The sequence below is a fragment of the Podarcis melisellensis genome (genome assembly GCF_964234715.1).
Source record: "Podarcis melisellensis genome assembly, chromosome: 13".
Lineage (NCBI taxonomy): Eukaryota > Metazoa > Chordata > Lepidosauria > Squamata > Lacertidae > Podarcis > Podarcis melisellensis.
In genome coordinates, this window is record NC_138545.1 from 16,323,745 (window position 1) to 16,339,682 (window position 15,938).

At 47.0% G+C, this 15,938-nt stretch overlaps 3 protein-coding genes and 1 long non-coding RNA gene across 7 annotated transcripts in view; 1 reads left to right on the forward strand and 3 right to left on the reverse strand.

The window, feature by feature from the left end:
• The window catches only part of LOC309355201 (uncharacterized protein), a 42,160-nt gene extending 39,101 nt beyond the window's left edge, over nt 1–3,059 (forward strand). The window contains exons 4-6 of one of the 2 annotated variants that reach the window (XM_081885802.1): nt 274–328; nt 2,431–2,726; nt 2,826–3,059. In XM_081885802.1, coding sequence (XP_081741928.1) covers nt 274–328; nt 2,431–2,726; nt 2,826–2,983 — 509 coding nt within the window. In that variant the 3' untranslated portion in view covers nt 2,984–3,059. Of the gene's footprint in view, nt 1–273; nt 329–2,430; nt 2,727–2,825 lie in introns of those variants that run through there. The other variant, XM_081885803.1, reaches the window with a different exon arrangement.
• Nucleotides 1–15,938, reverse strand: part of LOC309353961 (uncharacterized protein) — a 122,191-nt gene that overhangs the window by 72,905 nt on the left and 33,348 nt on the right. The window lies entirely within an intron of this gene.
• On the reverse strand, nt 4,772–5,061 carry LOC309355355. The gene is made up of 2 exons (XR_014162513.1): nt 4,972–5,061; nt 4,772–4,846 (listed from the first exon to the last, which is right to left on the reverse strand). It is a non-coding gene; the product is annotated as an uncharacterized lncRNA (long non-coding RNA).
• On the reverse strand, nt 11,404–12,661 carry LOC309356049 (uncharacterized protein; the record flags this gene model as incomplete). Its single annotated transcript, XM_081887231.1, has 2 exons — nt 12,311–12,661; nt 11,404–11,869 (listed from the first exon to the last, which is right to left on the reverse strand). Exons 1-2 carry the CDS (start codon nt 12,388–12,390, stop codon nt 11,404–11,406), a joined length of 546 nt encoding a protein of 181 aa, XP_081743357.1. The 5' UTR covers nt 12,391–12,661.

The following is a 15,938-nucleotide window of genomic DNA, read 5'->3' on the forward strand; positions in this document are numbered from 1 at the left end:
AAACAGCAGGGGTGCCAATAAGCACTTGTTCTACTTCATTTGTTGTCGGAACTAGAGCTGTCAAGTGTCAACTGACCATTGGCCCCTACTCTTTCTCTCATATACATTTCACAGTATGATATCCCAAAGGGCTAGTGTCACACAAACATCAATGGTTAAAGGAAAAAGTGCTTACCCAGCAAGAAATGCACTGGTGCCAATTAAATATAGCAAAAGGCTGCTGGGGGCAGGGATAAAACGGCCAGTTTTGACCTCTCCCTTACCTCTCCACAGTTGACAGTGTCATGCCCCCTGATATGCAGAGGAATGTACGAAAGAAAAATGTGTGGTAAGTCCTATTGCAATTCTACTTGCAGCTTACAGTGGAAGAGCATTGATTGGATGGTGTGAGAATCAGATCTTAGCTTGGGAGGGAGCTTCATCCAGGAAACAGGATGGGCAAATGTGTCACTGGAATGGACAGTGCTAAGGGATTTGGTGATAAGTATCACTTCCTAGGAACGGGGTTGCTAGGCGATGTTGGTGTACTAGTAAAGAGACACAAGTAGTTCAGTGGTCCTCAGGAACCTGATGGATGGGGGAACGGGAGAAGCAGCCTTGAGGAGAGGCTTGTGTGTGAGTCCAGAGGGCAACGGCTCAGCCATTTCTATGACTTCAAGCTTCTGCTTATTATTGTGCAGCATGGTTTGCATGCAGGGCTGGCCCCAGACATTTCGGCGCCTGAGGCAAATCAAATTGGTTCTCCCCCTGGAATTGTAGTTTGCTAAGGGGCTCTCTCTCTTTCTCTTTATGCACACACCCACACGCACGGAAAACACTTGTCTCCTTTCTTTCCCTCTTGCCTTCCTTCTCAGCAGCCCAACCAGTGATAAGCAGTGGCAGGAGCAGCATCAGTGGCCAGGAAGACCCTTGCCCGGCTGTGGGTGGGGCAGTGCTGGGCCAGGGGTCTGAGCCAAGTTGTGATGGAAAAGGAAATCTGAGAGCCACCAAAGATGCAGCAACCATTGTGACTGAAGGAGGGAGCTGAGGCGAGAGAGGACTCTGGTTTAGAAGCATCCTTCCTAGATCAGCTTCTGCTCCTCTCATGGAGGAGGAAAAAGAAATGGGAAATCTCATGCAGTTAAGAGGGGTCTTTAACCAGAGGTGGCAATCTTTTTCCACAATGCATGTTATGTACATACATGCAGACACTACCCCCCCTTTTCAAATTCAACCCCTAAATGTATACAGAATCCAGATCTGTGGGTGGTGGGCTCTGGAAGATGGGCAGTCAAGCTAATGAGTCGCTTTGAAGCCTCTTATTAACTTGGTAGATAAGCAAGCCAAATTTTCTTTCTGCTAGAAAGACTGCCCCATTATCCTGCCAGTATATTTCTAATATCCATTATTTATAGCTGCCCTGGGGAAAAAGGTTTTCCCTCTTTCACCTTTAGAAAAACCTAAAATCGAACCTTGAGTTGCCTGTTTGTCATCTCCCCCCGCCCCAAGAAATGGCTTTTGCCTTCTACTGGTGGAAAGGAGGCTGCCTTACCTGAAAGAGGAGGCAGAGCTGGACCTGACAGTCAAGACCAATCAAAATAATAATAATAATAATAATAATAATAATAATAATAATAATAATAATAATATACCATAGCCCAGAGATGAGGGGGAGGCACAGCTGCTGCATCTTCCTTTCTCAGGAAGATGGAAGAGTATGGACAAGAGAGGCAGCTGACTGGTTTGAGTCCCTGCTGCAGATTCAAGCCACCAGCGCAGCTTCACCCCCACCTACCACCTGCCACACACCTTCCTTTCAGGTCTCCATTTTGAAAATCACTCTATTACAACTTTGCCCTCCTTGTTCCTTAGGGGTGTGGATGAAGTTGTAACACTTCCATTTTCAAAATAGAGACCTGCAAGGAAGGGCAGATGTGCAGTTGAGGAGGAGGAGGAGGAAGTGGTGAGTTAGCGGTCGGTGGAGAAGGAGAGGCAGCAAGAGGGCCTGCGGAAGAGCTGGTCACAGAGGCAGTGGCCGGCAGATTTGACACCCCTCTTAGGAGGGTCCAGGTATGTCTCCCCCCCCGACACCTCCCCCCCTCTTCGTGGGCAGCCTGGCTGTGTCTGCATGTAGAACGTATAATAACAAAGTCAGCAGGGGCGCCTGCCTTGGATGAAACCTAGAGAGGAGTGCAAAATGTGTCATGAATACTGTGTATATTCTTGGCCATTAAAAAAGGGGTGGCAAATTACATCATGCTTTCTTTTCAGTGTGGATTAAATCAATATATTTTTCACATTGCAAAGGAAAAGCAGAGCTCAACATTCTCAGAGGATGAGAGAAAGCAGTATACTAGGGGTGGAAAAATTAAGCCCCAGCTTGTATCCTAATCAAGCTCTAATTCTCTGCCCACAACAATGCCTAATATAAAATAAATGTTTTTGCCACAGGTCACTGGAAGGAGTCATTATCACTGGTGATGAAATAGTCTGCAAGGGAAGAAAAGAATTACTTGAAATTATTGAAAAGGACCTAGAATTCTTTTTACATGAATTATACTATGGCTTTATTATCACACAAAAAGAATACAGGGACTTGTGGAAAGCAAAGAAAGACTTCAGGGAGGAATGTCAAAAATTGCTGAATATGATCCAGGAAAGGGGGGAGGCAACTTGTTGCTGGTTCCTGGAACAAGTAGAAAGGAAATATCCAGGCTCCATTCAGATTCTGCTAGTTGCAGTACATGGTGAGTTTGACTTAGAGTACTTTCTGAATTTCAAGGACAGTTCAACTACCTTCCTCCTCCTTGCAACAGTCGTGTCAGGTAAAGAATTGTCTTTTACAGGCTCAGGTAAAAAATTGTTCAAGGCGTCAGGCCCCTCAGGGCTGAAGTCAGAATCTCCCCTATTTGCAGAGGAAGGAAGAAGCAGCAAGATGGAAAACCCAGCAGTTTGTGGGGAAAGTGTTGTGTGTAAGCTGTGTCCCAGTGAGGTAAGTGGCTGAACAGATGGGCCCAGACTGGGGGTGGGGGTGGGGTGGGGGCAGCTGCCTCCACCCAATCAAGTAAATGAATAAAAATACTTAACTAAAAGTAGAAATTGTAGTGAGGCATCTAATCACAGCCTGCATTTTTATCAAAGCTTATATATTAATCAGGATCTGTATTTTAAAATGAGCTTAAAGATTTTCAAATGTTTCATGCCAGGCAGAAGACCAGCTGCCTAAGAACCTTGGCAAGATGTTTATTCTCCTGGACAAGGGCCCCCTTGATTTATAGCAGAAAACAATTCTCAAAGTTGTAAAAAGGGAATTACAGGCTAAGAGCAAGGTTACACTGACCCTACAAATTAAGCTTGGCAAATAGTAAAATGAGCCATATCTTCTTCCTAAGGTTAAAAAGGCCAAGAGCAAATGGAAAAGAAAGCAACTGGCTGGAAAATGGGGTGTAAACAGAAGAAGAGATTTCTTCCTATTTTATTTTGAGGCTGTAAACTGTTCCTTTATACTTTGAGAAGATTTCTTTTCCTTTTAAAAGGTTATTTATGATAATGTATGAAATATATTAGCTTAAATGTAATTATGCAAAGGATCTAGAAAGAAAGAAATATTAAAACCTTATGCTAGATTCTTATTTCATAGAATCATGGTTATAAGAGACCACAGGGGCCATTGAGTCCAGCCCCCTGCCAGACAGGTGACGCCATCGAGCACTCCTGATATATGGTTGTCAGGCCTTTTGTTTAAAGACCTCCAAAAGAAGGAGATCTTTCAATGATAAACTCAAGATCCTTGACATCTGTTTAAGATAAAAATTTAAAACTATTAAACCATCTGTTTTGGAGGGCAATAGGGCAAGGAGGGCAAGAGGTGAGCTGGTAATTAAGGTTCCTTGTTGAGATAAATGTAAGATAAATGACTACTTATTTGTCATTTATAGATAGAAGAATATATAGCTTTTGTCTCCCATAAAAGGTAATATGAAATGGGTGTATCTTTTGTGATTGGTTCTAGCAAACAGCCAATGAGAATTTCAACCAGGCTGATTGGACAGAGGCAGCCAAAGGAGGAGCAAGGAGGCTGGGCTGAGGGAATATAAGTGCTGGCCATAATGGCAGGAGCCCAGGCCAGAGCTTGGTAACCATATACCACTGTGCCTCTCATTTATTTGTCTGACAAATAAATTATTATTTTAATTTCTCTATTGCTGCGTTGATTATTTCATTCCAGCTAAGCGTTAACCACAAGCAGGGTGCTACAGTAGAAAGATTTTGACAGATTTTTCTGAGCACTTGGGGTGAAAAAAAAGTATTTTTTATTTTTATTTTTTTCCAATTCAATGCTTTATTGAGTTTCATAAATAACAAAAAACAAACAAAAAACGATCTTATGTAAGTAATCTTATGTAAATATACAGATAAAAAGATTTGATCTTATACAATCTCTTTAGTTCAACATTCTTACTAAAGTGTAATAGACTTCCCATCAACTCCCAGTGCATTTAACATTTCTAATATTGAGTGTACTTATTACTTTCATCTATTTATATTTTCTAATACATTCTTACAACATATCGTACCAATTTCTCTTATTTCTTTGTTATTATTTTACACAAGGGTCACTCAAATGCAGCCATAGGTGTCACACCGCTGTTATATTTTTGTTAATATATCTTAAACATGTCCCATTTTTGAACAAATGATTGTTTTGTATTACCTCTCAAGTCAATTGTGCCATTTATTCATATTCTAGTAATTTATTCTGTCATTCCATTCTCGTTGGAACCCTTGCCCCTTTCCAGTTTATTGCAATTAAGGTTCTGGTGGTGGCTGTTGTGTATAGCTGTTGTTGAGACATTTCATTCCAAATCTGCAAGACACAGCCAGACAGATTACTTCTGAGTGTCCCTGCTCAGGAACTGGAGCCAAACCAGCCGCCTGCTTCTCTAGGGAGCTGGTAATGATTAAACGTGAGAGAGGGTGACTACAAAGAACTTGACAGAATGAGTCCATCTGAACACAGACTAGAGCCTCTTTGAAGACCTATTCTGTGGCAGTGCATTCCCATTTCCTGGAATGGAGATGTTTTCTTATGTTAAATGACTGTGTACTTTAAGGGGCGCACGCGTTCCTTTCGCTGTGGGTCACATGAGAGAGGCATTCCATTCTCTTCCAACTGTTATTCCAGTAACTGTCTTTTTCAACTGTCTTTCTGCTTCTCTTTCTGCGTGTGAGGAGGGAGAATGGCTGCCGAGAGGGATCTCAGGATACTCATGTGGGCAGTGTGTGTTAGTGTGATCTGTCTAAAGTGAAACAGAAAGAGGAAGATCCCTAAATGTTAATAGGGAGAAACCTGTGCAGGAAAAAGAAGAATTACAGAAGATATCAGGATTGGCAATAGTAAACAAAACTAAGTACTTGGGAATATGGCTAACAAACAAAAATAGTAACCTATTTAAGGACAATGATACAAAAATTTGGAATGAAATTAAAAGAGATTTGGAGATCTGGAATAAGTTAAGACTATCACTCTGTGGCAGGATATCAGTAGTAAAAATGAACGTGTTGCTTAAAATGATGTTTTTATTTCAAATTATACCAATCATTGGAGGGAAGGGCTGTTTCAAATTATGGCAAAAAGACCTATCAAAATTTATTTGGCAGTATAAAAAACCAAGATTTAAACATAAACTTTTAATAGATAAATATAGAGGTGGATTGGCATTACCTGTTCTAAATTTGTATTACGATTTGGTTTGTTTAAATTGTCTAAAAGAGTAGATATTCTGGCAAGGGAAAAGACCTCAAATTAAACATCAAATCTTAATTGATATTAAGGACAGAGGAGGCTTTTCCCTGTCCCGTAATACAATTTAAGATTGTATTATGAGGAAGCCTGTCTCACCTGGCTAAAGGAGTAGTGCACACTCAAAAACCCGGAATTGTTAGACCTGGAATGGTATAACAACAGGAATGGCTGGCATGCCTACCTGGGTTATGGGAAAGTCAGAGTTCACAGCAACTTTTTGAATCATATCAGAAAATCCGTCTACATGGTCTGGGGAAACTATAAAGACCTTCTTGAACCAAAAGTGCCTTGGTGGGTCTCACCAACTGAAGCACTTGCAGTGAGAAGGAAGAACACAAACAGAAATTCGCCTGTATATAAATCATTATTAAAAGAAGAAGAAAACCAGTTAAAAGTTTAAAAAATTCAAGAAATAAGAGACCAGGTGTCAGATTGGTTTCAATATTATCAATTATTTGAAACTTTTTAAAATGATAAAAAGAAAGGATTTGCGACGGAGATTCAAATCCGACCTAGTAAAGACCAAAACCCTTTCTGAAGCATACTGACTCCTCCTTGGCTTGCAAGTCAAGGAGGAGGAGGTCAAATCAGCAATGATTAAATGGGCCCAAGACTTTGGCCACAACATAGAGATGAGCCAATGGCAACACCTACGGAAAGTTAATTGGAAATTTACGGCATGTTTTACGTTAAGGGAGAACCTCCAAAAGATGCTATATCGATGGTATTTAACCCCCTGTCAACTTTCCAAAATGTACAAAAATGTTCCAAATACATGCTAGAGATGTAGAGAACCAGGTGGAACTCCCTTCCACATGTATGTAAAAAGATTAAGACCTTTTGGAATGATGTATAGAGAGAGAGCTCAAAACAATGTAAATTGTAACTTTTCTGAAAAAAACAGAATAATTTTTATTGGGCATTACAGGTCCAGACATTGTTAGGAAGATAAGAAGTTTTTCTGTATGCCTGCAAAACAGAAACATAAACATTTCCAACTTCAGACAATGGCTTTTGTAACCCATTTGCTAAACAAACTGTTTTCTCAACTGAAACAGGTTTGCAGTTCCACATCTTGACACCAGGTGTCTCAGTTATGAGATGCCTGCTGGCCGTACTGTCAATTATCCAGCTCAACACTTTGCCCTCACTGCAGCTGTTCTCCAAAGCTGCCATAGCAACAAACTTCCCGCTGCCGTCCTTGGGACCTTTGCAGGTGTCCTTTACAACCGCCATGGATGCAGTTAGCTGATAAGCGCCGTCTACCCCCTCTGAGCCACGTTGTCTCTGCGTCTTCCCATGCCTGCCTCCCCTGCTGGACTGGTTGCCATGGAAACCCGGCTGATTCCCATGGGAAACGGCCTTGGAAACATCCTGCCCTGTCTCCCTTGCTCTCTGGGGGCAGTTGCGACGCAGATGGTCAGGAGAATTGCAAATGTAGCAACGACGAGTGGAAAAAGCCTGAACAGTGCATTCTGCTGGCTTGGACCCTCTGCAACCGGAGGAGCCCCCCGAGCCAGCTTTGCCCTCTCTGATACGCCGTTCTTCTTCATCCCCCAAACGGCCTGTGACATACGCCAGCGTCAGCTGTTGCGGATCCATCGACTCCAAAGTTAGACACAGATTGTCATAACTCTTGTCCAAAGAGCTGAGCAAGATATAAACCTTCAGTTCCTCAGAAAAGTTAACTTGCAACAACCTCAGCTGGTTGAACACAGAAAGCATCTCAGTTACATGCTTCCTGATGCTGTCCCCAGGACGCAGCTTCATCTCAAACAAGCGTCTGGTGGTGTGTATCTTTGCCCCAGCTGTTGTTCTGTGGTGCACTCTTTCCAGTGCACGGTAGGCCTCATAAGCAGTCTCAAGCCCTTCTCCCAAAGGCAGCTGAGAACCCTCCAAACTGAGCACGATAGCTCCCAGGGCCTTTTGATTCTTTCTCTGCGACGCGTGTGCGTTTGCAACGTCTGCTGCTGCAGCACCGGCTGCTGGTGGGGGTAATGGAAGCTGTTGGACTGCTTCCCACAAACCCTTGGCTACCAGCCAGGCCTTCAGCTTCCTACTCCACTCCTCCCAGTTCTTTCCGTCCAATTTTTCAAATGGGACTGCGTACGATTCATGGCTGTCTGCCATCTTCTCCCCCGGGGCCCAGCGTACTCACGTAAACAGTAGCTCTCCAGCTCCCGGTTCAGCAGAACAGCTTCTCTCCAGCGAGATCCTCTGCCCCTCCAGGCAGGACTCAAAGCTGGCTTCCAACGCTGGCTTCCAACGACGTCAGCTTGCCTTTAAACGTTAGGCACAGCTCCAAACTCTCTGCAGCTTTTCCTCAGCTGGCTCCCACACACCGGCACGTCTTTGCAACAGCTTCAAAGCGTTTTCTGACCACCCATGACCTATGGAGGGTTGTAGCCTTTGCAGATGGAGCCCTCACGCTTCCCTGCTCCCAGCGGTCTGCTCTCAGCTACTTTAGCAGAGTGTGCACAGCGTAGAAACTGTTGCAGTGTGTGTGTAATAAATCAGGCTGCACGCACGGTGTCTTCCTTATCTTCTAAAAGTCTTTATTCGTGTAGAAAAACAACTCATAAATCTCCTCCTGGCGACAAAGCGCACATCTTGCTTCTCTCTCTGTTGCTGAACGGAACAACACTGAGTCACAGGAAACACTCCCTCAGTATACTAAACCACACCTCAGAATGTGAGACGTCACACAGAACTTCTTAACCCTGTAAGTTCTGATTCTCTCCACATACACAACATTATTAGAATTCAAGTCGATGGTAAATATACGGTTACTGGCAGGTTTAGTGATTAACGCGAGTCATTCACATTGTTTTTTCAATTTCAAGTTTGCTGCAAAAAAATCAAAGAACGTGAATTCACTGCATTGCCTCATTGAATAAAAGCATCTGTATAGTTTTTGGTTGCCATCTGAACAAGTTTACCCATGAATAAACATGCATATTAATTAATGATATCATTTTCAATGCATCAAAATTATATCATTTTCAATGCATTAAAATGAATATTCTCCTATTTTAAATGAAAATTCTCTAACATTCCAATTAATTGATAATATTCTTGAGAATATTCTCCAAAAGATTTTTCACTAGATTTTAACATCACTAAACCATTTTATACCATCATAAAGCATGGAAATTCCTCCTCCTCTTCCTAGAGGAAGCTATTTGCAGGACATTCTGCAGGCAGCACTTCCAGCTGGATGACCAGGGAAGAGCCATGGCTCAGTGGCAGAACACCTGCTTTGCATGCAGAAGGTCCCAGGTTCAGTGGCGTAGCGTGGGTTGTCAACACCCAGGGCAAGGCAAGTAATTTGCGCCCCCTAACCCGTGGATTTTAGCACTCGAGTGCGAGCGCCCCCCCCAATATGTTGCGCCCGGCCACCCTGCACCCCCACGCTACGCCACTGCTTCAGACCCCCAATAAAACATTTGCGAGGGCCAGTCCCCCAGTTGATGGGCATTGCCAATGTGATCAACTATGCGGGGCGGGGTTTACGTGCCTCCCCCCCCATATCATACTGTATTCACGTTGGCACCCCTGATGAACTCAGCGGGGCTTACTTCTGCCCCGCAAGCCTTTGCACCTCCATGTCTCCTTTCCTCTCTATATGTAAGAGGGTGAAGGTCAGGCTGGCAGCGCAAATAAGGGCCCCGCTGCTGAAGGCCTCGCCCGCCATGACCTCCTGGTCCACGGGCAGGGCAAGAAAGTGCCTTTTCCTTGGGGGGGGAGTCTTAAATTTCAAATTATTATTATTATTATTATTATTATTATTATTATTATTATTATTACTACGAATATCTAATGTGCGTGGTTTCTCTAGGGCCACGTTTATCATGTGGCTTGTCCTGGGTGAAAAGCTCTTTTTAAAAAATTAATTGCCAGCATGGGAAGGAGGCCCCATCTGGATTAAGAGCATAGCAGGAAGCAAAGGGTTAAACCTGCCCTAGCCCCTGCCATCATGCAATAGGAGAGTGTGTGCTGTCAGTCTGTGAAAGAAACAGCAGTCAAGTGACCACCCTCCCCTCTGTACCATGGCTCTGATCCCACTTGCCCACCTGTTTACTAAGCCACAAGTCCAAGGGAGGTTTATTTTTAAGAGCCGTTAAACATGAACAACTGCTGACTGCATCGCTCAGTCACTCATTTTAGGCTGAGGCCACATCGCCTCCCCTTACTTTCCGTTTCCTCTGCTGTTAGACTTCACACCTCCCAGGAAACAGTGCTTCAACTCTTGTCATATATGGACATCGCTGCAACTAAGAACAGAATGTAGCATCCCCCATAAGGTGTTTTTAAGCAAGAGAAAATACGCCTAGAGGCAACAGCGGCTGGTGCCCATTGTACCCATTGCAAGCAGAACCAACTCATTCCAGTTTTGCCTCCATCCTCTCCTCTGGTACAGTTCACCCTTGGTTCAATGCACCAGGTCACTTCCTCCCCGCTGCATTTCTCCTCCTGTTTGTGATCTTTTCTGCTCTCAAGATCTCTTATATCGATATCTCATTATAAGATTCCCCATCCATGGCCTCTCCCAAATGTGCTTCTCCTGAGGTGCCACCAAAGCTCAAGAGTCCTATATGGAACAGAGATATCTTCAGCACACACTCTCCTATTGCATGATGGCAGGGGCTAGGGCAGGTTTAACCCTTTGCTTCCTGCTATGCTCTTAATACAGATGGGGCCTCCTTCCCATGCTGGCAATTAATTTTTTAAAAAGAGCTTTTCACCCAGGACAAGCCACATGATAAACGTGGCTCTTTTACACCTTTGCCGCGGCTCCAGGGCGGATACTAGCGAGGGGAGGAGGCACATTGTGCGCCCCGACACTCCCCACTGTGGCGGGCGCTGTACTGGCTGTGACGTCGCATGGGGTGGTGCGTGTCCTGACGTCACCTTCCCGTCCGCTGTCAGATCGCAGCTCTGGAGATATATTTGTTTTAAATGTGGCAATTGTTTTGCGGCTCCCAGTTTTTTCTCTCTTCAGAAATGGGTCCAAGTGGCTCTTTTTGTCTTAAAGGTTGCAGACCCCTGCCCTAGAGAAACCACGCACATTAGATATTCATAATAATAATAATAATAATAATAATAATAATAATAATAATGGTTTGAAATTTAAGACTCCCCCCCGCCCAAGGAAAAGGCACTTTCTTGCCCTGCCCGTGGACCAGGAGGTCATGGCGGGCGAGGCCTTCAGCAGCGGGGCCCTTATTTGCGCTGCCAGCCTGACCTTCACCCTCTTACATATAGAGAGGAAAGGAGACGCGGAGGTGCAAAGGCTTGCGGGGCAGAAGTAAGTCCCGCTGAGTTCATCAGGGGTGCCAACGTGAATACAGTATGATATTTGGGGGAGGGGGAGGCACGTAAACCCCGCCCTGCATAGTTGATCACATTGGCAATGCCCATCAACTGGGGGACTGGCCCTCTCAAATGTTTTATTGGGGGCCTGAAGCAGTGGCGTAGCGTGGGGGTGCAGGGTGGCCGGGCGCAACATCTTGGGGGGGCGCTCGCACTCGAGTGCTAAAATCCACGGGTTAGGGGGCGCAAATTACTTACCTTGCCCCGGGTGCTGACAACCCACGCTACGCCACTGGAAGGATCTGTCAGACTGAACAGCTGCGAAGGTCAGGATCCACCAGAGACTTACCTTCCTTGATGGGGAGGAGCCTGTCCGCCTTGTCTTTGCGACCAACGGTCCTCAGTGCTTTGGCCGCCACCTCGACTGCGTAAATTCCGCCGTAGTAGCTGAGCAGCAGGTCTCCGAGGCGAGAGGCGCCTGCCTTGTGCAGAACCTCCTCGGGGATGCGGACGAAGCCCTCCTCCAGCGGGATCTCGCGCAGTTTGCCCAGGAAACTCCGCCGCTCGTCCTTATTCAAATCCTGCAGGGCCCATCGCAAGGCGCAAGAGATATGAAGACTGCTCCTGGAGTCGCAGCAGAGGGAAAAGTAGCCGCCGCTGCTACTCGGGTGCCCAGCACCGTAAAGGCTTCGGGACCTCTGCCGTCTCTGCAACTTGAGGAGGGGATCCACCTCCCTCTCCCCTTCCTCCCTCCCCTTCTTCTCGGTGGACCTGCTGGCCTCCTCCGTCTTCAGCTTCTCGCCTCCTTCCTCCAGGGGCTCCTTCTGGCGCCCATCGCTCTTGAGCCATAGGGACCTCAGCAACTCGAGGAGGGCATCCACCTCCCTCTCCATTTCCTCCCTCCCCACCTTCTTCTCGGTGGACTTGCCGGTCTCTTTCGCCTTAAACATCTCGCCTCCTTCCTCCAGAGGCTCCTTCTCGCGCCCACCACCCTCGAGACTTCGGGACCTCTGCCGTCCCTGGAACTTGAGGAGGGACTCCTCCTCCCTCCCCTTCTTCTCGGTGGACTTGCCCGGCTCCTCCGTCTTCAGCTTCTCGCCTCCTTCCTCCAGGGGCTCCTTCTGGCGCCCACCACCCTTGATCCATCGGGACCTCTGGACCTCGAGGATGTGATTCATCGAGCCCTCCCTCCCCCCCTTCTTCTCGGTGGACCTGCCGGCCTCTTTCGCCTTCAGCATCTCGCCTCCTTCCTCCAGGGGCTCCTTCGCCGAGGGGTCTTCGGGGGTCGCCATGGCGCCCCTGGCCAGAGGAAAGTCTCGCCCCGAGGCAGAGCCGGAGAGGCGGCAGCGTCCGGAGGAGGAAGGAGGAAGCGGGCGACTCTCTCGGGGAAGCGGCTCCTCGGCGGGCGCTTAGCGGGGGCGGAGACTCCCGAGGTTTCCTCCCGCCGAAAAGAGAATCAGCGCCGGACCTGGGAAGGCGAGAACGTGGGAAGGGTCTTCCCGGCGCTCCCAGAAGACTGGCTCGCAGGCAGGGGGGGAACACAAAATAAAAACACCCTGCTTTCTTCCAGGTACGGCTCAACCACTAATCGCGTATCAGCAACAAGCCTCTCCTCCCTCCCTCCCTCCCGTCGTTGCCAAAAGGGGCACATCCGCCCTTGCTGAACCGCAGGACTCAGAAAGGCAGAAACTGAACCGCCTGGTGAGCCAAGAAAGACGGTGCAGCCAGTGGCGTAGCGTGGGTTGTCAGCACCCGGGGCAAGGCAAGTAATTTGCGCCCCCTAACCCGTGGATTTTAGCACTCGAGTGCGAGTGCCCCCCCCCCAAGATGTTGCGCCCGGCCACCCTGCACCCCCACGCTACGCCACTGCTTCAGGCCCCCCAATAAAACATTTGAGAGGGCCAGTCCCCCAGTTGATGGGCATTGCCAATGTGATCAACTATGCGGGGCGGGGTTTACGTGCCTCCCCCCCCATATCATACTGTATTCACGTTGGCACCCCTGATGAACTCAGCGGGGCTTACTTCTGCCCCGCAAGCCTTTGCACCTCCATGTCTCCTTTCCTCTCTATATGTAAGAGGGTGAAGGTCAGGCTGGCAGCGCAAATAAGGGCCCCGCTGCTGAAGGCCTCGCCCGCCATGACCTCCTGGTCCACGGGCAGGGCAAGAAAGTGCCTTTTCCTTGGGGGGGGAGTCTTAAATTTCAAATTATTATTATTATTATTATTATTATTATTATTATTATTATTATTATTATTACTACTACTACTACTACTACGAATATCTAATGTGCGTGGTTTCTCTAGGGCCACGTTTATCATGTGGCTTGTCCTGGGTGAAAAGCTCTTTTTAAAAAATTAATTGCCAGCATGGGAAGGAGGCCCCATCTGGATTAAGAGCATAGCAGGAAGCAAAGGGTTAAACCTGCCCTAGCCCCTGCCATCATGCAATAGGAGAGTGTGTGCTGTCAGTCTGTGAAAGAAACAGCAGTCAAGTGACCACCCTCCCCTCTGTACCATGGCTCTGATCCCACTTGCCCACCTGTTTACTAAGCCACAAGTCCAAGGGAGGTTTATTTTTAAGAGCCGTTAAACATGAACAACTGCTGACTGCATCGCTCAGTCACTCATTTTAGGCTGAGGCCACATCGCCTCCCCTTACTTTCCGTTTCCTCTGCTGTTAGACTTCACACCTCCCAGGAAACAGTGCTTCAACTCTTGTCATATATGGACATCGCTGCAACTAAGAACAGAATGTAGCATCCCCCATAAGGTGTTTTTAAGCAAGAGAAAATACGCCTAGAGGCAACAGCGGCTGGTGCCCATTGTACCCATTGCAAGCAGAACCAACTCATTCCAGTTTTGCCTCCATCCTCTCCTCTGGTACAGTTCACCCTTGGTTCAATGCACCAGGTCACTTCCTCCCCGCTGCATTTCTCCTCCTGTTTGTGATCTTTTCTGCTCTCAAGATCTCTTATATCGATATCTCAATATAAGATTCCCCATCCATGGCCTCTCCCAAATGTGCTTCTCCTGAGGTGCCACCAAAGCTCAAGAGTCCTATATGGAACAGAGATATCTTCAGCACACACTCTCCTATTGCATGATGGCAGGGGCTAGGGCAGGTTTAACCCTTTGCTTCCTGCTATGCTCTTAATCCAGATGGGGCCTCCTTCCCATGCTGGCAAGGAGGCCCCATCTGGATTAAGAGCATAGCAGGAAGCAAAGGGTTAAACCTGCCCTAGCCCCTACCATCATGCAATAGGAGAGTGCGGAGTGAGGGGCGGGGCCCGGCGGAGTCTCGCTGCCCCCCAACGCCTCTCGGAGAAGTCCGCCGCCGCCGCCTCTTCATCCCCAGCAGCAACTTCCCTGCCCGGCTCCCCGCCGCCGCCACCGCCTCCTTCTCTCCCTGCTTTGCAGTAGCAGCAACAGCCGCCACCACCGCTCCTCCTCTCCTCCCGGGGACGATGCTCTGGTTCCTCAGCGGCAGCTCCCGAGCCGTGTCCCCGCGGCGCCTCCGCTCCCCCGGGCTCCCCTTCGCCGCCTGGCTCCTGCTGCACCACTTGGGGGCAGCGCCCATGGCCGGGGCTTCCTCCTTCCCGAGACATGGGGCTCTGCTATAGCCTGCGCCCGAGGCTCTTCGGCGACTCCGGAGGCGGCGAGCGCCCCCCCCAGATGTTGCGCCCGGTGCGGCCAGCCCCTCCTGCACCCCCCACGCTACGCCACTGCCTGGGGCGCAAAAACGTGGTTACAAAGCACTGATCCACATGGATTCTCAGGATTTTTGCATTGGGCTACCCCAAACTCACTGTCAAATCACATGTCTGCGGCCACAGCATGAACCACAAAAATCATACATCCACTGTTTCATTCAGAATATTTTTTCTTCTTCTTTTCCTCCTCTAAAAACTAGGTGCGTCTTATGGTCCGGTGCGTGTTATGGAGCGAAAAATACGGTGCCTCAGTTTTTTAACGTCCCTGTTGACAAACATTTTGGTTTTCGAACTGCATAAACCCAAGTAAATGCTTCGGTTTTTGAATACGCCTTCAAAGTCAAACAGGAAACGCAGCTTCCACTGAGTGCAAGTTATTTGTTTCCCTATCTGCAAAGAGTACCTCAGTTTTTGAATGTTTCAGAACTCGAATGGTCTTCCGGAACAGATTACGTTCAAAAAGTGAGGTACTGCTGTATTTATTTTGTTGCAAGCTTTTTTACCTGCCATACCTGCGAGACACAAGAAATCCACTGTAAAACGTTTTTATTAAATTTTCCTTTATCGCTCCACAAGCCATAAATTTCCAACTCTCTTTCCATAATTTTCCCCATGATCATAATTCGATAGTTTTACCTATATCTATAGCCCATCTAATCATTACCTGTTCGTCCTTCTCCTCCTACTCCAGTAGCGTTTCATAAATTTTAGAAGTTACCTTGGTCTTATTTTGTAATAACTCTTTATCTAGTAATGAAATTTCCTTTGTAAAGCCTCTTTTCTTGTCTGCCTTGAACACTTCATTTAGTTGGTGATACTGAATCCACCCTGTTAGATCCACCTTATTTCCTTGTAACCTTTAATATCAGCTTATCCCCCCCCCCTTTTAATAAATCCTTTTATGTAGCCCAATTTAGTTCCTTGTTTTTCTTTTTTACCGTTATCGCTTGTAAGGGTGAAATCCACCAGGGTGTCTTCGGTTTTAGTAGCTCTTTGTATTTTGCCCATACTCTGTATATCGATTTTCTTATGATATGATTGGTAAATCCCCTGTGAACTTTCACCTTTTCGTATCCTAGATACGCATGCCACCCATAGTGGTTATTAAACCCTTCTAGATTCAATAAAT